Raw genomic sequence first — 25711 nt, 5'->3', positions numbered from 1 at the left:
AATCTGTCAGAATCAGGGAGCTGCACGGCACAGAAAGGAAGTCTCAGGGCAGTTAGTGGCAGGCATGAAGACACTTGCTGCCAGCAGTTGAGACTCAGGACAACAGACTGGGTAACTGAAGGGTGGCAACTGAGTTTGATGCAGAGCAAGCAGAGTGAAACAGGTTCCTGCAGCAGCTTAGAAGGCGGTGAAGTTCTGCAGAAGAGGCATTGGCACAACTGAGAAACTCTTGTGCTAGGCTGTCCGGAAACCCAGTTGTGGTGGTTGGAATAGGTATGGCTCTCTATAGACTCATGTTTGAATGCATGGCCCATAGGGAGTGGCATTTTAGGAGGTGTGGCCTTGTTGGAGTAGGTGTAGCTTTGTTGAAGGAAGTGTGTCACTATAGGGGCAGGCTCTGAGATCTCCTATGTTCAAGCTATGCCCAGTGTGGTAAATAATCTCCTTTGCTGTCTTCAGATCAACTCTCAGCTCCCATTACTGTTCTCTGTCTGCCTGTGTGCCACCATGTTTCCCACCATGATTATAACAGACTAGATCTCCAAACTGTAAGCCAGCCCCAACTAAATGTTTTCCTTTTTAGAATCATGGTTGTCTCTTTGCAGCAATAAAACCCAAACTAAGACTAAGACACCAGGCTTCGATTACGGCATAACTACTTCCCAGATACACATCTGATTTCCCACCCCAGAGGTACTTTTAATTGCCTTTGAAGGAAACATGGCCACTGAGGGTGAGCTCTCTATGCTTTTAGACCACAGGGAAAGGTTCAGAGGCCATGGGAACATCATGAGGGAGGAAGAACAGTAATAATGCAGCCTGCCACTGAGCAAGTTCATACCTTCTGTGTGTTCACCCTAACTGGGTGTACACGTATGAGGGACATGGTGGTATTCACGTCTCAAGCTAACTGAGAAATTCTGGCCAGTCTTGAGGTTTAGAGGCCAGATGGGTTGAACCCTGCCTCTGACTCTTTCCAACTGTGCACACTTGGTTGTGGCTTTCATTTGTCTGGGCCTTTTGAAGATGATGGAGGATTAGACCAAGCTCAGACCACCCAAAGATCAAGAGGTAAGTAACAGTGAAGCCTTTCTGAGCCCAGGGGCCCAAGCAAGCATGGTAGCAGTGCTGTGGAGGGAGGTGCGAGGCAGACAATCATGGAACTTGATGACTGAAGCAGGTAGGGTGGGGTTCCAGGCTGTGATGAAGCTCACTGATCCACAAGGGGGCATTGGATTTCATATGAGAATTAAATGAATGTCTACTGTGCATCTCTGGCAGCATGCTGAGAAGGGCTGGTTCCCTAATGCTAGAATTACTACTGATGAGGCCACAAGTCAGTTCCTGTGGTCCATGCTATTTCTCTACTGAATGCAATTTTGCAAGTTCTGGGCACCCTGTGGGGAAAGCTCCACCGTTAGCTGTTTATCTAGGAGCCTAGAGTCAAGTCATTCAGAGCAGGTGGGACTCTGTAGTCTGTCTACGCCTGGGAAGTTTTTTGTAATCCACGGGCTCAGGACAAGGAAGACAAGTACCAGGAACCCAGAGTTCATTTTAGAATGATAAACACTCAAAAGCAGCAATAGATTTTGTGCTTGCAGTGAGTAAGCCCTTACCACAGATCATGTGACCAATTCTACCAGTTTTGAATCAAAGGGTCAGAGCTTTTTTGAAAAAGGGTCAGGTTTTGCCCAAAAGGCTCTAATTCTCAAATGTATGACCCAAACCACAGACTTGGGAAGACCTACTTTACTGGATCTTCCGAAACACTAGAGAAACTAAATTCCACAGAGCCAGGCGTCACACCCTTACTTGTGAAGCTTCTTTTTGGTATTGTGCCTGGAAAAAATACTCTTGAGATACAGATTTAAACTAAAACTATATCTCTATGGAGCCTCAACAAAGTGGTCTCTCCCTGTGGCCTGAGTTCACATGGAACTTATAGTTCTTTTTAACCTCTAAAGGTAGTGGCTAACATTTATACCATGTATTGTTTCTGCACTGTGTCTACTGATGAAATCTGTCACAATCACCCTTCCAGGGAAGCAGGACAGGGCAATTACCCCACTTCACAGATGAAGAAGTTGAGGTGTTAAGCAGAGATTACTGCCCTCTAAGTCAGGCAGGCTGTTCGGCTCTGTGCTCGCAACCATAAACTGGACCATCTGATTACAGATATTTATTATATTCTTACAGGTGAATTTAGCTTTAAAATTGCTTTAATACTTGCACTTACAAGCAACAGGTAAACAACAACGAACAGTTATTACTGGGCAGTGTCACAGGGATAGGGGAGTTGAGAGGTGGGGTGGGGGGCGGGGTGTCAAGCAAGCTTCACACAAAGGCATTTACGTGACGGACAGGAAACACTGGCATGCTAAACTGCAGAGAATACGGTACAAACACTACGAGGGCTGGAGACACCAATAACATTAAGAAACATGTCTTAAATATGAAGCTTGGTATATAGTTCAGATGCGGAGTGTCCCCGGTGGTGGCCATTCTTGGTTGTCAACTTGACTCCATCTGGAATGAACTAAAATCTAACAATGGAGGGCACACCTGGGAGGGATTTTTGCTTAACTTGAAGTTGGCAGGTCTTCCTTTAATTCTGATCTTCAAGTGGGAAAACGCACCTCTAGTCTGCGCCATGCTTTCTGCTGGCAGCCTATACAAGGTCATGGAAGTAGGGAGCGTTTGCTCTTTGCTTGCTTGTCCTTACCTTGCTGGCAAGTCCATCCCTTCACCGGCGTCAGAGCCTACTTTGGGATTCCAGTGCATACTGAAGACCAGCTGAGACATCCAGCCTCCTGGACTGAACAACTACTGGACTTCTGGACTTTCTGTTCATTGTTGGATTAGCTTGACAGAAGCCTGTATGTCACTGTTCTTCTTCTTCTGGGAATTCATTCTGTTAAGTGCTGTTTGTTATTTTAGAGAACTCTATTACAGCTCCCAAAGGCCTGTGCCCTGAGGCCTGGTCCCCGGCCCACACTGTTACTGAGAGGTGACAGGACTTTTAGTAGTGAGGGCTAGTGGAAGAGAATTTTCTAGAAAGGGATATGGGACCCTTTTTGTCTTTGCTCCCTTCCTCAATACACTGTTCTGGCACAGGCTCAAAGGAATAAGGCCAAGCGTGACACGGTAGGCCAAAACATGTGTGATGGTGTTCCTTCATGTCAACTATCTCGTTTATCCTAGTCTTCTGACTTCAGGTTTATGTATTTAACAAGACAAAGTCAGAGCATCGGGCTCAGATCTAATGTTCTATTCTCTTCTGATGCCAAACATATTTTATTGTCAAGTTGCAGTAAAAAACAAAACAAAACAAAAACCAAAACAATAAATAATACTGAGTACTCTTGCTATGGATCCAGCCAAAATTCTAACAAAAATTTCCTAGCAGCTACTAGAGAACACTTTAAGTAAACCGAGCTTGGGAGTTGCAGCAGCCTCGTTCCCATTACGCTCTGAAGTCAAATCAATTGACTGTGACAATGGTAAGACCTACACTACTAAAGCCAATTAAGGCACTGGATGATCAAACCTTTATATATAAAGGAACAATAATCCAGAAAAATAGAATTAAAATAGTCTGCTAGCAGCAGATTTCTACCATACTTTCAACAATACTCATGAGATATGGAATGATTACAGCATTAAGAATATTTCAGAAATGACAGGTAGGTGTGGTGGACAGGTGGCTCACATTCAAGACTCAAGTCTACTTTAAAAAAAAAGAAATCTCACTAGCACTAGATTCTAGCTCCTTTGTTTCCTCCTTTCTTTTGGTTTCAAAGGCGTTTCTACAACCCATAAGAGGGATCGCAGTGCATGTAGCATACAGACCCTACACTGTACTCTCCTGACTACACCAGCTTCGTGACGTACTGGTACAGCTGATCCGCAAATGCATCAGCGGAAAACTTCTCTGCCACCCTGGCTTTTCCAGCGAGGCCCATCGTGGCTTTTAAGGATGGTTTGTGGATGAACTTCTCCATGGCTTCTGAGAAGTGCACTGGGTCTGGCTCACACAGGAACCCCGTGACCTTGTGGACAATGGACTCCAGGGGCCCACCGTTATTAACAGCAATGACTGGGCACTGCATGTACATGGCCTCCAGAGGGACGATGCCAAAGTGCTCGTTGCTCGGAGTGTAGAGCACACACAAGCAGCCGTGGAGGAGTGAGATCTTCTGTCTGTCCGAGAAGGACCGCAGGAAGGTCACATGACGCTCAAGGTCTGACTCTTGGACCATTTTCTTCAACTCCTTATAGTGCTCCACGTTCTCCGGGATCCTATCATCATAACCACCGGCCATGAACAGATGAACCTTATCCCACTCTTGAGATGGTAACCGATTCCGAAGCTGGACCAAGGATCTCAGTGCCAAGGGCAGATTTTTCTTCCTTTCGTATCGGTTGATAGAGAGGAACAGGAATTGCTTCCCCTTGGGGACTAGGTCATCTATCTTTTCAGGAATAGCCAAGTCAAAGCTGCCGATATTCAGAGATGGGTAGAGCACATCAGGATTTCTGTGAGACAGGGTCTTGAAGGTTTCTTTAAAGACGGAAGCAGTGTACTGGCTGTTGACCAAGATGCGGTCTGCCATGCCTGTGGTGTATTCCTCGATCCAGTCGATGGGGGCCCTGTAGAACTTCTTCAGAGCTGAATTTCTCTGAGTAAGCAGCAGATCTGGGAAGTGACAGTAAAATAGGACCCTCTTACGCCGTCTGGCCAGTTTGAACACCGGGATACAGGCAGACACCTAACCAAGGTAAAACAGTAGGTAAGTGACTGGTCGCCTCAACCTCCTTGGCCATAATCCTTTTTCTGGTTGACTAGCTGCCTGGTATTACTGAATCCATAGGACCTGGGTAAATGTCTGCATTTACCGTGAACATACGGCTTCCTTAGGGTGGTTCAGTGCAACTCAGGATCATAATTAAAGATTCCCTGGAGCAACTGTGGCTATTTCCACCTGTCAGCTTAGATAAGAGCACTGGGTAGCCAAGTATAGACCTTGGAAGAATAAGGTGACATCATTGTAAGTAAAGGCTGGAAACTGCTACTGACATGTACAATGGCCATGACTATCAGGAGATTCCTCAGAGGACTGTAAGAAGTGAAATAAATGCAGTATTAGGATGTCACATCTAGTGTCACACCTAGGATCTCACACACACACACACAATCAATGTTAGTGTCTTTTAGGGAAGACTGAAATATTTACAGGACAGGGGACTTTCCAGTCACTGAAGAGACTGATGTGGATCTTGAATATCAATAAGCAAGATGTTTCAAATTTTTGCAGAACAAAAACAAAGAGTCCAACAGCAGGTAAATTGGATCCCAGCTACGTACATGTAAGATGTAGCAGGAAACAGACACATATACTACCAGGGCCACACATCATTTCTGGAAGGATGCAGAAGACACTGTTGACAATGGCCCGCCCTCTCAAGGATGGGGACAGGGAATTTTTACATTATACTTCCTATTTGAACTTTTACTCCTGAGTAAATGTTACTTCTTAATTAAAAAAAAAAAAAAAGTGGGGCTGAGGGTTGGCTCCAGGAATGTTGGGTATGGCAGTGCACACCTGTCCAAAAGTCTAGCTCAATCTTTCAATTCCAGGTTCAGTGAGAGAGCCTGACTCCAATGCTCAGGTGAAGATTAGCTGACCTCTAGTTTTGATATGCAAGCTCAGACACTTGTATAGACAAAATAACTGGATTTTTCTCCAAAGACCAATGGGGACCATGGTAAGGTTCTAATGGGGACACGATATGTTTAGCTTGACTTTAATCCGTGGCACTGCTAATACTGGAATGGCAGTATTAGGAAGACTGGAAGGTTGGGATGGATGGGACCTGAATGCAGAGACAAAGGAATAACGGAGAAGAAAGAAGAGTAAATAGTCACATACAAGGTGTGGCCGGAAGTCGACTTTTAATGCCAGCAACCACCTGGATCCAATCATTTTAGTCCCAAGGCTAAACATATAAAATGCAGACACGTAAGCCCTACCTCAAGGATCTTCAACGAAAGAAAGGGGGCGGGGGAGAGATGTCACCGCGATCTGCCATTTTAAAGGGTCTATCCATACTAAAACTGGTGGCCATTCTCTCCCTGGGGACTCCTGCTGGACAGTTCCTAAAAACCTAGAACAGCGGTCCCTCCCCCCTCTCGTCCCCCCCCCCCCCCCCAGCCAAGAATTGGTGGCGGCCTCACCTGGTCGCACACCACCACGTCGAACTCCTCGCCGGAGAGAAACAGCACATAGAGGGCCAGAAAGACCATGCGCACGTAGGAGCAGATGGCGGCGCCGCGGCCGCCCCAGCCCAGGCTGCGAGGCAGCCAGTCCCCTGCGCATTGCACCGAGAGCTCGCGGGTCTCGATGAAGCAGTGGTTCGGGTCGTAGTGCGCGGTCCATATCTTCACATCACAGCCGTACTCCTGCAGCGCCAGCGCCGCGTCCAGCACTAGGCGCTCGGCACCGCCTATACCCATGTCTGGGTGCAGAAACAGCACAGATGGGCTGTAAACCCGGGAACGGGCTCGGTACAGGTTTTCGGCCATGGTGGATGAGCCGCGCTTGCGCTCTCCGCGCGAGCTTCTGCAAGCTCCTGCAAGCTCCGCCCCTGGCCCCCTCTGGCTACTGAAAGCCGAGCCAGCGCAACTACGCCTGCGTCAGTTTAGGCCACATCAGCGATAAGTCTGTGGGCGCTAAGAAAATGCCTGACTTAATTTCTCGTGTGAACGTGTCCAAATCTTGCAATTTGGTGATGTTTGACCACATTAAGCACGCTAAATAAATTACATAAAAGAAGCGAAAGGGCTGTACTTTCACACGGCCCAGTTGTTGTCGGCGTAATTTTTACAGGCATATCTTAGGACAGCCCAGACATCCAAGCGTCTGCGAAGGCCCTGCCAGCCGGCCGGGGGGCGGTGCCAGAGCCTGTCCCTACGAGAGTTCTGAGTGCTCGGCAACTTCCCGACTGCCCTCTTCCTGCCTCCTGTGCCCACCGTTCTTAGGCATCAGCATGGTGCGCGGTTCTCGCTTCCATGGGGTGCACTAGCCCCTGTCTTGGTCTTCCTTTCCGGGACCTCATTGCGCTTCCCAGCTTCTCGGGTGGGTGTGGGGTCGGGGGTGTGAAGAGGATTCGACCCGCGATGTTCACTGTTTGTCTGCTTCCCTCTGCAGCCGGGTCCAACGCCCAGTGGCACCAACGTGGGCTCCTCTGGCCGCTCTCCCAGCAAAGCGGTGGCCGCACGAGCTGCGGGATCCACTGTCCGGCAGAGGTAAGTGGCTGGGGGTTTGCGGGGGACGCCCGGTTATGGCTGGAGGAGGCGAGGTACCCAGGATTGCATTGCATTGCTGGAAGAAGTTCCAGGATGGGAAGATTCATAGGAGCCGAGAGAGCCGGAGCTGACGTGGCCATCCAGTTAGTTAAAGGCCCTTTAGGAGGAGGCATGGTTTTCCTCTCCTTGATCAGCTGCACGCACCACTTTAGTTAAAGGAAAATTAGACTAGGATCAGGAATAACTTTAGGAAAAGCGTTGGCATAAGGCTGGTGTGTCTGAGGCTTTACCTTTCAGTCTTCCATATAGAGGTCCCATACACACTCAGCTTAACAAAATGTATCTTACACAGTCTATCATCCTGGTTCCCCATCCCAGCTGTGTGTGTCTTTTTAAGTCTATTTTGTGTATGTGTATGTATTGCACACAACAGGTATTCTTAACCTCTCAGCCACTTTTCCAGCTTCAGTGTCTCCTTATTTTTAAATGTCACTGCTTATTTATAGAAATCTAGAAACTCCAGTTATTTATCTTTTTTAATTTGGTGTGTCTTCTCTGTCCAGTCATATGCCGGAAGACCTCACTACTTTTCTTTCTCCATTCTGTCCCCCCAGTGACAACTTCTTCTGCTTTGAATTTACACCACTGTTCACCCTCCAGTTACTCTTCCACTTAGGTTCTCTGTAAGTTTCTGGTGGTGCCTGTTAAAAAAGGAGGCTTTCAGAGGGATTCCAGGCCAGCAATTCTGAACTTACTACCATTTCTTTTCTTTCTTTCTTTCTTTTTTTTTTTTTTTTTAGTTAGTTAGTTTCTTTTTAGACAGTCCCACACAACCTAGGGTTGAACTTACATCATCCTTCCTTCACTTCCTATGTGCTAGGATTATAGTTGTAATAGGATACTACAGTTTATGTCTACGCGTTCATCTCCTCTGCTTTGACAGAACATCTGCCCAAGTCCTCTTTTCCAGCTCCTGTCTTAAATCATGCCACAATAAAATGTTGACTGAAGGAATCAGTCAACTGTATTGTTGTGTTTGTAGAACTACTAGTAAGGGTTTTGGTAGAGAGGAGTAGACTTTGAAAAGGCAAAGGAGCACTTTATAATCTTTTAAAATATTTTTCCATTAATTTATTTCTTTATTCACTTTACATCCCGATTGCAGCCCTCCCTTCTCCCCAGTCCCCCTCACAGAGCCCCTCCCTCACCCCCTCCAATAATAATTTTTATTTATTTATTTTTTTGGCATTTTGTGATTTATTTATTTTTCCAATTTTTTATTAGGTATTTACTTCATTTACATTTCAAATGCTATCCCGAAAGTCCCCTATACCCGCCCCCCTGCCCCTGCTCCCCTACCCACCCACTCCCACTTCTTGGCCCTGGTGTTCCCCTGTACTGGGGCATATAAAGTTTGCAAGACCAAGGGGCTTCTCTTCCCAATGATGGCTGACTAGGTCATTTTCTGCTACAAATGCAGCTAGAGACACGAGCTCTGGGGTTACTGGTTAGTTCATATTGTTGTTCCACCTATAGGGTTGCAGACCCCTTCAGCTCCTTGGGTACTTTCTCTAGTTCCTCCATTGGGGGCCCTGTGTTCCATCCAATAGCTGACTGTGAGCATCCACTTCTGTGTTTGTCAGGCACTGGCATAGCCTCACGAGAGACAGCTATATCAGGGTCCTTTCAGCAAAATCTTGCTGGTATATGCAATAGTGTCTGTGTTTGGTGGCTGATTATGAGATGGACCCCCAGGTGGGACAGTCTCTGGATGGTCCATCTTTTCAAAGGAACACTATAAAACCACCCTTAACAATGTGAAGAGGAAGGCTTGAGGATATAGTGGGTAGATAGCTCGGGAATAGAGAGCTTGCTTAGCATGTGTAAGGCCGCAGGCTTGATCACTAGCACAATCACAACACAACAGCAAAAGAGGATGTGAAGGACTTGTTGACTGCAGTAGGAAAATCTAAATCTGCAGTCTAAACGAGGTGGCTTGAACATTTGTGCAACAGACTGCAGCTTGGAGAAGGAACTTGTAATAGAACTGTCAGAACTGGTAAGATGACCCTGAGGGACCATGAAAGTTCCGTTACTAAGATAGTCAAGGAAAGGATATTGTGCTATGGTTTAGATTGTATGGGCCTGCGGTGCTTCTTGTTGCTAGCTGGGATTTCAGAGACTTCTTGGGCTGCTCTAGTAGCTGTGTGTAGTCCTTTGGGGATGGGTTTTTGTTCAAGAGGAGTTATTAGGGAAGTTTGGCCGTCTGAGAGTTCTTAGGGAACCAGAAGGTACCTAATTATGAGATTATCAAAGGATAATAAATAAAAGTGAGGCAACCAGTAAACAAGTGAGGTGACAGATGTAAACTTTGAAGGTTATGGATAAGGATGACATCTTTTAGGTTCTGGTATTGGAGGGCCAGTGGCTATCTGTATGGTGTGTACAAAATTCATTCGCACATGCTAGTGAGTGTGTGGCTATATGCATGGAGTGTACAAAATTCATTCCAGAAACGTGTTGATGGTTAGGTAATTGTGACTGCTGTTGGCTATCTAAGAATATGTCCATTCTTAGAGACGAAGTTGAAGCTATAGTTCGCGATACTTGGGCTCTGTAGTGTGCAATTTCTATCTGTCCCTGAATGAAGTGATAGAGTAATAAGGCCTCAGAAGAGAAGAAGTGTGTGGGATTTAAGGTTAAGCTGGGGTTGGAGCCCTCGCTCTGCATACAGTGGGAAAGGAAGCTGCCACAGGATGAGAAGGAGTGATGATATTTCAGAGACCACAACCTCTGAAGTGCCAGCCCATGGTGAGTTCCTACAGAAGTGATGGAATCTACAAGTTTAAGGTGGTGGGATAGTTAGGGACACTAAGACAGTTATGAAATAATAACTAGAAGTCTGTCTGTCGTGTCGAGCCTTGCTTTACCTTGGAGAATGTACTTGTAAGAAAGATTGCTAGGGCTTATATTCATGCTGTGAGCTTCTTTCCAGTGTGGAGGCCATGAGTAGCCAGGGCACAGAAATAGGTCATGGAATTTCAAGTGATGAAGGCAATACATTGGGGAAGCTGGGTGAGGAGAGTGAGGGTGGATGGTTTGAATAGGGTACACAGGGTGAGTGACTCATAGAGACCCATGAGGTGCAAGGGAGCGAATGACACGCTAGCCCAGGGAGGACAGGCATCCTAGGCTAAAGGAACAGTAAGTGGATGGGCAGGTCAGTGAGCTGGGGTTGCTCTAGCACGTGCCAGCAGCCATAGCAGTAGACCAAGCATGCACTTGGTTAGGGTGAACAGCATTTGGTTAAAGGTGGAGGAAGAAGGTGCAGACTTGGTTGAAGGTTAAGAAGTTAAAGTGGGGTCTGTTAGGCGCCTCAGCTAGCTTCCCAGATAAGGTAATGAGGAATGTTGTGAGCACAGTTTCCATGGACCGTGCTTTTCAGATCCTCTGCTCTGTCCCTCTGCCAGTGGCAGAAGTAACAACAACAAATCCTACTGGTTTCTGTACGGATCTTGACATTCTAGCTTTGAAGACAGCTAAATTCAGGGGTTGAGCTGCTTTGGAGAGTGGGAGGTGGTAGTTGTGGCCCAGGTGATAATGTCCCACGTGGACACTGGTTGTACCTCTTACTCCTGTTTTATAAACAAAGAAGATTTCAGGTACCCACCTTCCAGATTAGAGACATGGCTGCCCAGGGAGGCTTTCTGCACACCCCATACATCTTTTTCTATTTACAGTCAGCCTTCCCACAGAAGCAGTCATACATAGATAGGGTTGTATGTTTCCAGGCTACTGTAGCCCATAACTGATGTTTCTGAAATGCTGTTCACTAGCAGAGTAGACTTGAGTCATGGGCACTGACTGCTGCCAGAGTTGTCATGGGTACAGTTGGAGTCAGACTGGACCAAGGCTCTAATCTTCCACTCATGGGTAGGATGAGCTTCCTTGGCTATAGACAGGATTTCTGCATTCAGAATGTCATGCCAAGACTCTAGTGGGGTGAGGTGGGCTTTAGGCTGCTCAAGGGTCAGCAGCCCCCACACAGGAATGGGATTTTAATAGACAGAGTATTGGGACTTAGTAGTGTTGCAGGAAATATTAAAAAGAACCGCCAAGTTCCCATGCTCCTTCCAGTTACTCTCTGCCAGCCACTCTCTGGTAGGCCAGAGCTCCCGAGTTCCCTTCGCTGCCATGCCAGCACCACGCAATGAATGTCCACCCCAGGGTCAGCCACCACAACACCCAGCAGCCTGGTAGAAACAAAACTCTAGAAGCTTATAATAAACAAGTCAGATTTATATATCAATATCTTCTCTTTTTCTTTTTTTTTTTTTTCTCAGTTTTTCGACACAGGGTTTCTCTGTGTAGCCCTGGCTGTCCTGGAATTCACTCTGTAGACCAGACTGGTCTTGAACTCAGAAATCTACCTGCCTCTGGCTCCCAAGTGCTAGGATTAAAAATGTGCGCCACCACTGCCCGGCTTCAATAAATTCTCAATTCACAAGATACCCACACAATAATTTCAGGGCTAATTGATAATGATACGAGCTGCCCACCTAGATCAGACAAGTTATCCCAATTAGTCTATCCTTTATGATATATCTACCTGTGGCTATTTAAAGCCACGCTGGTTCAGGATCTTCTTCCTGTCTGTCCGTTTCCATCTTGCCTTCACCCCCCCTCCCTCCTGTCAGTCGCTCTCTGTCCCTGCAACTCTTGGCTCCGCCCCCTGTTTCCCTGTCCAGTCACAGGCCTCCTGCTGCACTAATACTTTAATGTAACTGGACAGGGAAAATCCTGCCACAAGGTAGGACAGGACATTCTTTTTGAACACCTAACACTTGTGGCATAATTATACAGCTGATGATTTCTTTTAGATTTCTTCCTGTCACCCAGTGCTTGGGTCCTCGGTTTGCCACTCCAGCACGGGGTTGGGCAATGCCCCATCCCACAGGAGGATAGGAGAGTCTGTGTCTGGTCCTGGTCCTAAATATCCATGTCTCTGGTGTGCTCTGTCTGACATGACGGCCCCGTGCATCAGCCGTTATCCTTTTGCAGAGAACAAGTTTGGGTTGTCAGTTGTTTGCTTTTTACCTCCTGCTCCTCTCCACGACTGACGGTCAGAATATTCAAATAGCTCAGCTTTGTTACAGAATACTCATTCATCATGTGTCGCCTCCATTTTGGGGACCTTGATATAATTACAGTTTAATGTCTAGTCTTAATTTTGCAGCAAGTGCAGTTTTTTTTTTTTTTATATTTTTATTACATATTTTCCTCAATTACCTTTCCAATACTATCCCAAAAGTCCCCCATAGAGCCCCCCACTTCCCTACCCACCCATTCCCATTCTTTTGGCCCTGGCATTCCCCTTTATTGGGGCATATAAAGTTTGCAAGTTCAATGGGCCTCTCTTTCCATTGATGGCCGACTAGGCCATCTTTCGATACATATGCAGCTAGAGACAAGAGCTCCAGGGTTCTGGTTAGTACATCATGTTGTTCCAACAATAGGGTTGCAGATCCCTTTAGCTCCTTGGGTACTTTCTCTAGCTTCTCCATTGGGAGCCCTGTGATACATCCAATAGCTGACTGTGAACATCCACTCCTGTGTTTGCTAGGCCCCGGCATCGTCTCACAAGAGACAGCTATATTTGGGTCCTTTCAGCAAAATCTTGCTAGTGTATGCAATGGTGTCAGCGTTTAGAAGCTGATTATGGGATGGATCCCTGGATACAGCAGTCTCTAAATGGTCCATCCTTTCATCACAGCTACGAACTTTGTCTCTGTAACTCCTTCCCTGGGTGTTTTGTTCCCAATTCTAAGAAGGGGCAAAGTGTCCATACTTTGGTCTTCATTCTTCTTGAGTTTCATGCGTTTATCAAATTGTATCTTATATCTTGGGTATCCTAAGTTTTGGGCTAATATCCACTTATCAATGAATACATATTGTGTGAGTTCTTTTGTGATTGTGTTACTTCACTCAAGATGATGCCCTCCAGGTCCATCCATTTGGCTAGGAATTTCATAAATTCATTCTTTTTAATAGCTGAGTAGTACTCCATTGTGTAAATGTACCATAATTTCTGTATCCATTCCTCTGTTGAGGGACATCTGGGTTCTTTCCAGCTTCTGGCTATTATAAATAGGGCTGCTATGAACATAGTGGAGCATGTGTCTTTTTTACCGGTTGGGACATCTTCTGGATATATGCCCAGGAGAGGTATTGCTGGATCCTCCGGTAGTACTATGTCCAATTTTCTGAGGAACCGCCAGACTGATTTCCAGAGTGGTTGTACAAGCTTGCAATCCCACCAACAATGGAGGAGTGTTCCTCTTTCTCCACATCCTCGCCAGCATCTGCTGTCACCTGAATTTTTGATCTTAGCCATTCTGACTGGTGTGAGGTGGAATCTCAGGGTTGTTTTGATTTGCATTTCCCTGATGATTAAGGATGTTGAACATTTTTTCAGGTGCTTCTCTGCCATTCGGTATTCCTCAGGTGAGAATTCTTTGTTCAGTTCTGAGCCCCATTTTTTAATGGGGTTATTTGACTTTCTGGAGTCCACCTTCTTGAGTTCTTTATATATATTGGATATTAGTCCCTTATCTGATTTAGGATAGGTGAAGATCCTTTCCCAATCTGTTGGTGGTTTTTTTGTCTTATTGATGGTGTCTTTAGCCTTGCAGAAGCTTTGTAGTTTCATGAGGTCCCACTTGTCAATTCTCGATCTTACAGCACAAGCCATTACTGTTCTATTCAGGAATTTTTCCCCTGTGCCCATATCTTCAAGGCTTTTCCCCACTTTCTCCTCTATAAGTTTCAGTGTCTCTGGTTTTATGTGAAGTTCCTTGATCCACTTAGACTTGACCTTAGTACAAGGAGATAGGAATGGATTCGCATTCTTCTACATGTTAACAACCAGTTGTGCCAGCACCATTTGTTGAAAATGCTGTCTTTCTTCCACTGGATGTTTTTAGCTCCCTTGTCGAAGATCAAGTGACCATAGGTGTGTGGGTTCATTTCTGGGTCTTCAATTCTATTCCATTGGTCTATTTGTCTGTCACTATACCAGTACCATGCAGTTTTTATCACAATTGCTCTGTAGTAGAGCTTTAGGTCCGGCATGGTGATTCCACCAGAGGTTCTTTTATCCTTGAGAAGAGTTTTTGCTATCCTAGGTTTTTTGTTATTCCAGATGAATTTGCAGATTGCACTTTCTAATTCGTTGAAGAATTGATTTGGAATTTTGATGGGGATTGCATTGAATCTGTAGATTGCTTTTGGCAAGATAGCCATTTTTACAATGTTGATCCTGCCAATCCATGAGCATGGGAGATCTTTCCATCTTCTGAGATCTTCTATAATTTCTTTCTTCAGAGACTTGAAGTTTTTATTATACAGATCTTTCACTTCCTTAGTTAGAGTCACGCCAAGATATTTTATATTATTTGTGACTATTGAAAAGGGTGTTGTTTCCCTAATTTCTTTCTCAGCCTGTTTATTCTTTGTGTAGAGAAAGGCCATTGATTTGTTTGAGTTAATTTTATATCCAGCTACTTCACCGAAGCTGTTTATCAGGCTTAGGAGTTCTCTGGTGGAATTTTTAGGGTCACTTATATATACTATCATATCATCTGCAAAAAGTGATATTTTGACTTCATCTTTTCCTATTTGTATCCCTTTGATCTCCTTTTGTTGTCGAATTGCTCTGGCTAGGACTTCAAGTACAATGTTGAATAGGTATGGAGAAAGTGGACAGCCTTGTCTAGTCCCTGATTTTAGAGGGATTGCTTCAAGCTTGTCACCATTTACTTTGATGTTGGCTACTGGTTTGCTGTAGATTGCTTTTATCATGTTTAGGTATGGGCCTTGAATTCCTGATCTTTCCAAGACTTTTATCATGAATGGGTGTTGGATCTTGTCAAATGCTTTTTCCGCATCTAACGAGATGACCATGTGGTTTTTGTCTTTGAGTTTGTTTATATACTGGATTACGTTGATGGATTTCCGTATATTGAACCATCCCTGCATCCCTGGGATGAAACCTACTTGGTCAGGATGGATGATTGTTTTGATGTGTTCTTGGATTCGGTTAGCAAGAACTTTATTGAGGATTTTTGCATCAATATTCATAAGGGATATTGGTCTGAAGTTTTCTATCTTTGTTGGGTCTTTTTGTGGTTTAGGTATCAGAGTAATTGTGGCTTCATAGAATGAGTTGGGTAGAGTACCTTCTGTTTCTATTTTGTGGAATAGTTTGTGAAGAACTGGGATTAGATCTTCTTTGAAGGTCTGATAGAACTCTGCACTAAACCCATCTGGTCCTGGGCTTTTTTTAGTTGGGAGACTATTAATGACTGCTTCTATTTCTTTGGGGGATATAGGGCTGTTTAGATCATTAACCTGATCTTGATTCAGCTTTGGTACCTGGTATCTGTCTAGGAACTTCTCCATTTCATCCAGGTTCTCCAGTTTTGTTGAGTATAGCCTTTGGTAGAAGGATCTGATGGTGTTTTGGATGTCTTCAGGATCTGTTGTTATGTCTCCTTTTTCATTTCTGATTTTGTTAATTAGGATGCTTTCCCTGTGCCCTCTAGTGAGTCTGGCTAAGGGTTTATCTATCTTGTTGATTTTCTCAAAGAACCAGCTCCTTGATTGGTTGATTCTTTGAATAGTTTTTCTTGTTTCCACTTGGTTGATTAAGCCCCTGAGTTTGATTATTTCCTGCCGTCTACTCCTCTTGGGTGAATTTGCTTCCTTTTGTTCTAGTGCTTTCAGGTGTGTTGTCAAGCTGCTAATGTGTGCTCTCTCTAGTTTCCTTTTGGAGGCACTCAGAGCTATGAGTTTTCCTCTTAGAAATGCTTTCATTGCGTCCCATAAGTTTGGGTATGTTGTGGCTTCATTTTCATTGAACTCTAAAAAGTCCTTAATTTCTTTCTTTATTTCTTCCTTGACCAAGGTATCATTGAGAAGAGTGTTGTTCAGTTTCCACGTGAAGGTTGGCTTTCTATTATTTATTTTGTTATTGAAGATCAGCCTTAGTCCATGGTGATCTGATAGGATGCATGGGACAATTTCAATATTTTTATATCTGTTGAGGCCTGCTTTGTGACCAATTATGTGGTCAATTTTGGAGAAGGTACCATGAGGTGCTGAGAAGAAGGTATATCCTTTTGTTTTAGGATAGAATGTTCTGTAGATATCTGCCAGATCCATTTGATTCATAATTTCTCTTAGTTTCACTGTGTCCCTGTTTAGTTTCTGTTTCCATGATCTGTCCATTGGTGAAAGTGGTGTGTTGAAGTCTCCCACTATTATTGTATGAGGTGCAATGTGTGCTTTGAGATTAAGTGCAGTTATTTTAAACCATCTTTTTGAGTAGTCTTTTAAAAATGAAGTTATAATTTAAGGGCATTTCTAGATGGGTTTATTTCACAGAAGTTCCCGTGAAGACAAACTGAGGGACACTGTCCACTGAGAAGGCTAGATGTGGTAAAGGCAATTCCTGTACACATTGGCACCTGACAGGTAGACTCAGTCCATAGACCCTAAGATCAGCCAGACACAGGAAGAGTTTAGTTTACTCTAGTAGGAAGGTCTTCTTACAGCTTGCCTTTTTTTTTTTTTTAAAGAAAGCCTGTATCCTAGAAGCATATAGTATGTTATTAAAAGGATTTCTGAGAAAAACTACTAATTTTTTTTTTCCTTTTTAATCTGTTACAGAAAAAATGCCAGCTGTGGGACCCGTAGTGCAGGCCGCACCACCTCTGCAGGGACTGGGGGGATGTGGCGATTCTACACGGAAGATTCCCCAGGGCTCAAAGTGTAAGTCGTGGAGTGGACTCGTGCGTGTCCTGGTGACAGAGGTGTAGGAGCCGTGTCTGACATGATAGCCTGCAGCAGCATTTCTGCCTGGTGGGCTGGGTCTGGCTCGCCTGCTCATCACCTGATGGACAGATTAGGGTGGTGAAGGATACCTTTCTGGGAGTGATTAAAAGATGGAGCCTCCTGTTGCTGTGTCAGGGTAAACGGCAGGCACAGGGGACAGGAGGGAAGCTGCTTAATTAGAGGAAATCGCTCTTCATTTGGTTCTCCTGCCCCACATGGAGACACGGGGAGGGGGCGTTTGAATGGGAATTGGGTGATTTTTCAAAGCTGCCCTGAGGTGGAAGCTGATATTATTACAGCTTAATGGAAAAATTTCTATTATGTTGTGTTACCCAAAGTTCCTTGGCTTCCTTGCTGTGGGAGCGTGGTGGGTGGACCCAGGGCGGTGAATGCATCACCTTTCAAGCTTAGCCTTGAGAGGACCGAGGGGAGGTGACCTGCGCCTCGCTTGCTTCTTAAGCCAGGTTGTCTGGTACCACAGCATCCTTTCCTGCTGCTTCCTGTCCAAACCGGATAAGGGATGATGATAACAGCAGATCTCCCTCCTTCGTGTAGCCCTTGCTGTTTTTCAGAAAACTTAGTATCTTTTCTGTTTTGATATGGTCAGCCTTCCTGAGGTTGGACCTGAGCCATTTTGCAGATGAGGAGTTCCAGAGGTAGTGAGGTACTAAGACACAAATGGTAGGAGGCAGAGCAGACCAGACTGTTGGAGCCCAGCCTTCCTCTACTGTCCGTCTGGTAGAAAAGAGACAGAAATTCAGTTAGTTTAATTGATTTGGCTTACATTACAGATTTAGATAACTTCCCTATAACTTGTGGGATTTGGTTTAGTTCATTTATTGACTTTTTTCTTCCTGTCACATGTTTTTTTTCTCTTTTGGGGGCAGGGTCTTATAGTGTAGCCAGACTAATCTGGAACATTCCTTCTCTCTACCTCAGACTCCTAGCTGAGCACCGGGACTACAGGTGCATGTGACCAGGCCTGGCTAGTGTCTGTCCCACCCCCACTCCCCCATTGTCAGCTTGCAAGAATATCTTTATGAATCATTTCTTCAGCTGGGGGGTGGTGGTGTGAACTGGTGGTGTACTGACGGCCTTTGGCGATTTTCTTATTGTTGGAGTAGCCTCGCATTTCCTTGCTCTTCCCAGTGGCCCTGCAACTCACTTTAAATTCCTCAGAAAGGTGGGAAACCCTTGTATGGACAAGTCTGGCTCATGCCTGCCCTTCGAGTCCTTCAGTTGTAGCGCTCCGGTCCTCATAGGAACTGGTAGAAACTGTCTCTTGAAGTGTCATAAGCAGTAGCCTAACCCTGCCAGAGAAATGTGCTTCTGTGAAAGGACCCAGTTGAGAATTCCTACCTACAAACCTGTCCACCAGCAGCACCTTGGAGCTTATTTTTGGCTCCTCCTGGGGATTTTGTAAAGTTTCCAGGTTGATGGTACTGTTTCCTGAGAACCTGCTGAAAGCCTGCCTTGTGTGCATGGACCCTAAGGTGGGTGCTGTTGTAACCGATTTACAGATGGGGAGACAGACTTGAGGGTAAGGAATGGGCACAGGCAAGCTTGTGAATGTCAGGCATCCTCAGTCCATGCCCCCTGAGAGCTGGATCCTCAGCTCCGTGTTCTGGCTGATGATAGCAGTGTGCCTGGCAGGAAGGGAGGAAGGTAAGTTAGTGTGGCGGTGCTCGCTCCATCTCAACCTTCTTACTCTCTCTAATTGTACAAACTTTAGAATGATGTAGCAGAGACCTTGGTCCCTGTAATATTTATTATCCAGTCTGATCCAGTCTAGACCACTGCTGCTTCACCTGGCCCTGCCTGGTAATGCTTTGATGAGTAAAGGATTCCTTTCTGGAATCTCTACCTCTCGGTTGTATCTGGGAGGGCAGTGCTTACAATAAATGCTCACAGCTCGGGTACGTTCAGGGTCAGTTCTTTATAGCAGCGTTTGATTCAAAGAAAGGCAGACGGGGGAAATCTATTCCTTGTCTGCAATTAAGCCCATGACTACAAGTCAGTTTAGTTTAGCACACAGCGCCTGGAATGTGGAGCCAAGATATGTTGGGTGTGGTGTGTACACCTTTAATCTGAGTACTAGACCAGCAGAGGCAGCTGGACCTCTGAGTTCAAGGCCAGCCTGGTTTCAGTGTGAGTATTGGGACCGTCAGTTCTACACAGAGAGACCTTGTCTTAACAAAACAAAAGAAACAGAAAAAACTTGTAGAAGGTAAATGAGCTTAATGGGTGGGGTCAGACTTCTGTATTCCGCGTGTCTATAGGCAGGAATCCCTCCGAGCCACAGGTCTCCTTGTGTATAAAAGATTAATACTTGTCTCACTCATGAGACGCATGAGCTTGTGCAGGTTGAATGCGATCACAGATTCAAAAGCATTTTTGTACTAGTTCATCTGTATGTCTTATATACTGTAGCGAGACAGAAAAGGTTGTCTTAATACATGATAATTTGAGAAGGTTTGTAAATAGATTTTTTTGCGCATAAGAGTTTGGGAAATTTTTCTTTTTATTATAGAACATATTAAGTATACAAAATTAGCATATCTGAGGGATTATCTCTAGGACATCCGATGGCATCCTTTGTGTATAATGTACAGTCTGAGTATTAAGCCTACCTTGAGACTGAAGTAAGCACGCCGCCTTTTCTCATTCCCAGGGGCCCTGTCCCAGTGCTGGTGATGAGTCTTCTGTTCATTGCTTCTGTATTTATGCTGCACATTTGGGGCAAGTACACGCGATCGTAGATTGGGCTACATCCATCTGTCATCTGAAGAAGAAGAAGAAGGAAAAAACCCAACATATCTTGGACCAAAAGTGTAGTGATTTTTTGTTCACGTGTATTATTCTACAGAGAATAAGAATTGACTTTGAGAAATCAGTTTTTTCTATGGCTATTAAACTTTGGAATTGCTTTATATGGAGACTGGTTGCCTGTGCTTCATTGAGAGGGCCCTCTGCCTGAAGACTTAGCAGTGAATGGGTGGGTCGTCTTTCTACAGAGCTCATTCTTTGCAGGATTGGCAGTTCCTCCTACAACCATGTAGTCACTCAAACCCAAGATGCTCTAATTGGCCTTGGCGTGTTTTTCCCAAGGTATTTCTGTGCTAGTGATTGTCATTTTGGGTACTTGGTTTTCAAGAAGTGTGCCTTGGACTGCCATCAGGGATCTGTATGTGGGGCAGGTGGTGCCGAGGGTAAAGAGTCAAAGAAATCAGAAACCAAGAATCTTGGCTGGGGCGTCTGCTCATTCTGTTCTGTTGTTTTGTTTTTACTTTTTTGAGATGGGGTCTCGCTGTGTTGCTCAGACTCTTGGAGCTTACCACGCTCCTGTCTCCACCCCTTGAGCAGGCCTGGCTCATTCAGTTCTTTGTGTCTAAAATCCAGGCAATTGTTTGCTTTTTCTCTTGTTCACGTGTCCCTTGGGGATTTCTGCCTACTGATCTCTCATTTCTAAACCCGCTTTGAAAGAACCCATTTGAGAAATTGGATTTATTGGTAAAATTTTGTTTTCATTTTAAAAGTTAAAGACTTTGTAATAGGAGTGAGACAGCACGTTTATACTACTATCTAAATAATTGTGTCCAAAAGTAAATATTGGGATTTGTCTTCCCCTGTGCTGCCCACTGAGTACAAATAGCATTTACTGTTCTGGGAATCACCCCAGCAGGGCAGTCCAGGAACCAAAGGCTCCACACTGGGATGCCCAGAGAGAAGGGAAGAAGGGACTGACTGTCCAGCAAGGTCCATGTTGAAGATACGTGCAAGTTTTACCTGTGTAAAACAGGCCATGGGAATGGATGGATGGCCCAGGTGGGGCAAACTGTCTGCTGATGATCTGTGTTTAGTCCCTGGGGCCCACATGGTGGAAGGAGAGAACTGATCCCCACAAATTGCTCTTTGACCTCTACAAGTCATGTTACGTGTATGCCCTCAAGTAAGTAAAATAAAGACACGAATTGAGAAATAAACGTGAAAACCATCTTGAGGCCAGAGCAATGGCAGCGGTTGAGGGTGTGTACTGCTCCCGCGGAGGAAGGCCTGCTTTCTGTCCCCAGCACCCACGTCAGATGGCTCGAAACTCTACAGCTTCAGGTCAGAGCATCCAACACCATCTTCTGGCTTCCAGCTGCACAGATGCACAGACTTAAAAACTAAAAATCAACCTTTGGTCTGGAGTAGTGGCTGCTCTTGCAGAGGTCAGCATCCACACCAGGTGGCTCATAGCTGCCTGAGATACTGTCTAAACTAAGTAGTGTATTGTACCAAATGCTGGCTTTCATTGGTATTTCTATCTGTGTGCATAAAGTATTTAATCACTGCTGTATTCTCTTGTTCTTTGCTGGCTGGCTCCTTCCTCTTTCTAACTAGTCTCCTGTCTTTTATGTTACAAGTAGTCAGATCTAGAGCTTTGCACATGCTACATTATGTCTTGTCATAATATTTATCTTTAAAAATTAAATTTAGTTATGTGTGTGTGTGTGGGGGGGGTGGTAAGTGTATGATAAGGCACATGTGTGGAGGGCAGGAGACACTTGGGGGAGTTGGTTCTCTTTTCCCACATGGATGTTCTGGGTCTCTGATAATCAGGTTTCTCAGCAAGCTCCACTACCTGAGGAGCCGTTGCACCAGCTCCACGAGAGATTTCTTAGGGTGACATCAATTGGTTTACACTTGTTAAGTCTTAGCAGACATTTTATTTGAGGGAAAATGGCTGGAAAACTGGTTTTCTTGGATTCTGTGAATATCTTACTGCACTAAACAGGTGTTTTTATTTTTTGAAACACAGGAAACAGAGTTCGATTCATTTGGAAAAAAGACAACAATATCCATAATAGAATCCCACCCTCCCCCGTAGCCAGTTAGAGGTACCAAATAAAACTAAAAGTTATTAACTTTAATTTGGAAAAGAAATGTCTGTCTGTCTGTGCCTGTGTGTCTGTTAACTGTCTCTAGGGTAGACAGATATTGCAACCACACGGGGTGCTTTCTTTGCTGCATTGGCTTGGCTAGCCTGGTCCCCAGTGGTAGTGGGAAACCTGATGCGTTTTCCGAGCCAATGCGTTATAAGGTATGTGCGCTCTCACTGGCAGGATGGGCAAGCTTCAGTCAGCAGAAGGGAAAGGAAGGGAGCTTGGGAGTTGGATGGAAAGATGTGCAGCATGTATTCCGAAGCTGCCTTTGGCTCTGCGGTACAATGCTAATACTGTTGCTGAGAGACGTGGTGTTCAAGCTGTTCCTTTCTTTTTTATCAGAAAAAAAAATTTTTTTTTTGGTGGTAAAACACACATAACATAACATTTTTCATCTTAACCATTTTCAACTTACCGTTCAGTGGTATTCAGTACATTTATCTTGTAGGATGCTCTCCCTATCTGCCTCCCAAACTTGTCATCTTGCAAAACTGCCCTCTCCGAGCAGCTGACTGCCATCACTGTCTTCATGGTGCGGCTGTTCTTCCTACAGGTGGAGTCACACAGTGTTTGTCGTGCTTGTGACCTTAATTTGATTGGCATTATGTCCTCCATATGGGATTTCATTTGCCAGAATTTGCTTCTTTCTAGGCAGAGAGATAATTTCATTATATATGCATACTACTTCTTATGCTGCTTTTTTGAAAATTATTATTTGAACTCATATTGCTTATGAGCTATTAATAATATATGTGTGTGTGTGTGTATACTCCCTCTGTGGCCTAGGCTATCCTTGAACTCTTAATCCTCCTGCCTCAGTATTATAGGCATGTGCCATCACCGCCCCTGGCTTTTATTTATAGCCCCTGTAAAATCCTAACACATTAGATCTTTACTTGAGTTACAGTGTTCTTGGCCCTGAGACGGACGCTTCCAGGCCCCTTAACATGGGTTACAATTCTAACGGCTTCTGATGGCAGCAGTCCCAGCAAAGTGAACTGCTATCACTAGCTTAGGCTGATCCTTTGAAGTTCTTGGAGATGCTATGTTGGGGACAGTGCCAGAGTCCCTGAACTAGTTGAGAATGGGACATCTTGGGGTCCTAGTGTTAACTCTGAACACGGTGGGCCTGGGATGATGGCAGCTGTGTGCCTCTCCTGTTCCTATGCCCATTCTAGTCTAGATTCCAGGGGTCAGGACCCCACAGGAGTTGGACAAGACATTCTGAAATCATGCAAATGTTGACACTAGGTTGAAGTGCCTAAAGGTGTCTATAATTCTGGGCTGCATCTGCCGGGAAGTACTGCAGAGCCTGTGGAGCTCGTGAATGCAGGGAGTGGGCCCTTGTTCTTGACAGGGTGCTGGGTAGCTCTGTAGACATGGCTGGCTTCAAACTTAAAGAGACCCGCTTGCCTCTACCTCTCAAGTGCTGGGGATTAAAGGTATACTCCACTAGGCCTGGCTGACAACATTCTCTTGAGGCCCACACAGATGTTCCTTGGGAACCTTTAGAGCCAGGAAAGGTGGGTCCAGGCCAGGACTAACGTGACTCTGGGCTGTACTACTGCACCGGATGTTTGTGTGTGTGTGTGTGTGTGTGTGTGTGTGTATACATGTGCAAGCACGTGCAGAGGCCAGGGTTGCCACCAGGTGTCTTTCTCCTTTGCTCTTCATCATGTCTATTGAGGAAGGGTCTCTGTGCTTCCAGCTTGAACCTCCTTCTCAGTGCTGCACTCACAAACTTGTAAGTCTGTGCTCAGCAGCAGGCTTCTGGGGCAAGACGTGGGCACTGGGAATGGGGTCACACTGGCAGTGCTGGTAATAGTGGGGCAGTGTTAATCAGGGCTGGTGACAGTGGACGGTGTTAATCAGAAAGGGAAGTGTGAGGACATCAGGGTTATGTAGAAAAGCGGAATGGAGTAGTTAGCCTACTCAGGAGAAAGCCAGCAGGTTCAAGAGACATGAAGGGGGGACGACATAGAGAGAAACCACTGACAGAATCTGCAGGTGATTTGGTTTTCCCATGGTGAGTCCTCCAACAGGAGGCAGCTCCAGACCATAGCGAATCTGATCAAATTTGTTTAAATGCTTTTTTTGGTCAGTCTGGCAATTTGATCTCTTTCTTAAGCTGGAGAAATTAAAATAAAGCATGCAGATGAACTACATAGGAATAGAGGGCAATTGCAAACAGTCTGAATGGGCTCCCTTTAAGGAAATGTCTAGAAGTTTATGTCCCCAAACAATCAGAACTCGAGGAACCCGCATATGAAAGGGTTAAACACTCTACTGTCTTGCCAATGAGCAGAGACAGGCTGCATAGCTGCTCATCTCTTTGTTCCCTCCTGGTCCACACAACCACACACTTGCCATCAAGAGAACACAAGCTCACTCTTCTAAGGTTATGATGGCCTGGGGGGGGGGCTTGAAGATAAATAATAAATGTCATGAGCACCAGTGGGCAGTTCTTTCCAAAGCAATACTCTCTTCAACAAAGAGCAATGGGATTTATTTACCAGCGAGCCTATGCATATTCCTATAGGGGTTGGCCAGGTCCTGCACATGCTCATTTTAAGGTTAGTGTAGAAGAAGGAGACAGATTTTTGGTATGCTTAACTCAAGGTCGTGGGGCACATGATTAAAAGGTTGAGAGGATAGGCAAAGATGTCTCTGGGCATGCTCAGCTTGCATAATAATACTTAACTAAAAATAAAGGAGAGGGCATTCTGAAGGTACATTAACATAGGAATTTACAGGCCATCGATAGTGGTGTTACACGCCTTTACTTGGGAGCACTTGGAAGGCAGAGGCAGGTGGTGGTGTATTTGAGAGGCAGGTGGTGGTGTACAGAGCAAGTTTCAGGACAGCCAGGGCTACACGGAGAAACCCTGTCTCAAAAACAAACAAACAAAACCGAAAAGAAAACAAAAACAAAACATAGGAGTTTGCCTGTAAACTCCTGGATAGTGGCTAACACTGGCTGGGCATTCAGAGCATTTGGTTCCCAAATGTCCCCATGGGTACTGCTCTCCAATGGGTACTGCTCTCCAAACAGGAGTCCAAAGTGGGAGTCGTCTGGAGCAAAGCTGAGTCTGTAACCTGCTCCGGCTCATCTCATCACCATACAAGTCGGCTGCTGCTGTCCCACGTTGGCTTCTTGGAAGCTTCAGGAGGTGGTACATGGGGAACACCCCTTTGCACATTAGTGAGCTGGAGAGCTGGAAGGCCCTGGGAGGCCACAGTGTGCAGGGTCGCCTATTTCCGTCCTCTGACTCAGTGGCACTATCTCCTTCAGCCTGAACAAACTCTCCTGAGGCGCCCTTTGGGCCTGCCCGCTCTGCCCCCCTGTTCTATGGTAGACTGTAGGTAGACACACTGTCCTAAAAGCTCCAGGTGACTTTGGGAAGAAGTGAGAAGCACGGTGTCAGGACTGCTGGGACAGCTCAGAGGCTAAAGGTGCCACACATGCCTGGTGGTCAGCTTTTATCCTTAGAACCTATGTAAGGGGTACCAGAAAAAAAACCCACCAAGCTGTCCTCTGACTTCTACATCTGTGCTGGTGTGCTGTAGCATGCTGTCTCTGTGCTTC

At 45.3% G+C, this 25711-nt stretch overlaps 2 protein-coding genes across 3 annotated transcripts; one reads left to right on the top strand and one right to left on the bottom strand.

Moving 5' to 3' along the window:
• Positions 1-2201: 2201 nt before the first annotated feature.
• On the bottom strand, positions 2202-6639 carry Alg2 (ALG2 alpha-1,3/1,6-mannosyltransferase). Of its 2 annotated transcripts, none has more exons than XM_021160053.2 (2): positions 6236-6639; positions 2202-4769 (listed from the first exon to the last, which is right to left on the bottom strand). In XM_021160053.2, the coding sequence occupies exons 1-2, from the start codon at positions 6581-6583 to the stop codon at positions 3870-3872; spliced, it is 1248 nt and encodes a 415-aa protein (XP_021015712.1). In that variant the 5' UTR covers positions 6584-6639; the 3' UTR covers positions 2202-3869. The 2 variants fall into 2 exon arrangements, with proteins under 2 accessions (XP_021015712.1, XP_029332621.1); XM_029476761.2 differs by having other exon boundaries at positions 2202-4696; positions 6236-6628.
• Positions 6582-20138, top strand: Sec61b (SEC61 translocon subunit beta). Its single transcript, XM_021160916.3, has 5 exons — positions 6582-6697; positions 6888-7050; positions 7209-7306; positions 17036-17137; positions 19872-20138. Exons 1-5 carry the CDS (start codon positions 6582-6584, stop codon positions 19957-19959), a joined length of 567 nt encoding a protein of 188 aa, XP_021016575.2. The 3' UTR covers positions 19960-20138.
• Positions 20139-25711: the final 5573 nt, after the last annotated feature.

The sequence above is a fragment of the Mus caroli genome, unplaced genomic scaffold (assembly GCF_978045245.1).
Source record: "Mus caroli unplaced genomic scaffold, Mus_caroli_1 scaffold_6, whole genome shotgun sequence".
In the NCBI taxonomy this organism is placed as follows: Eukaryota; Metazoa; Chordata; class Mammalia; order Rodentia; family Muridae; genus Mus; species Mus caroli.
Note: the sequence above shows the minus strand (reverse complement) of the source record. Positions and strands in the feature narration are given on the sequence as shown.

What these genes read in the sequence shown, in the direction of transcription:
- Sec61b (XM_021160916.3), top strand. Translation starts at nt 6,582, where the DNA reads ATGGTGGATGAGCCGCGCTTGCGCTCTCCGCGCGAGCTTCTGCAAGCT. An exon ending in GCGCAACTACGCCTGCGTCA is followed by an intron (nt 6,698 to 6,887) that starts GTTTAGGCCACA and finishes TAATTTTTACAG; the next exon opens with GCATATCTTAGGACAGCCCA. An exon ending in GGATCCACTGTCCGGCAGAG is followed by an intron (nt 7,307 to 17,035) that starts GTAAGTGGCTGG and finishes AATCTGTTACAG; the next exon opens with AAAAAATGCCAGCTGTGGGA.
- Alg2 (XM_021160053.2), bottom strand. Translation starts at nt 6,583, where the DNA reads ATGGCCGAAAACCTGTACCGAGCCCGTTCCCGGGTTTACAGCCCATCT. An exon ending in ACGTGGTGGTGTGCGACCAG is followed by an intron (nt 4,770 to 6,235) that starts GTGAGGCCGCCA and finishes TACCTTGGTTAG; the next exon opens with GTGTCTGCCTGTATCCCGGT.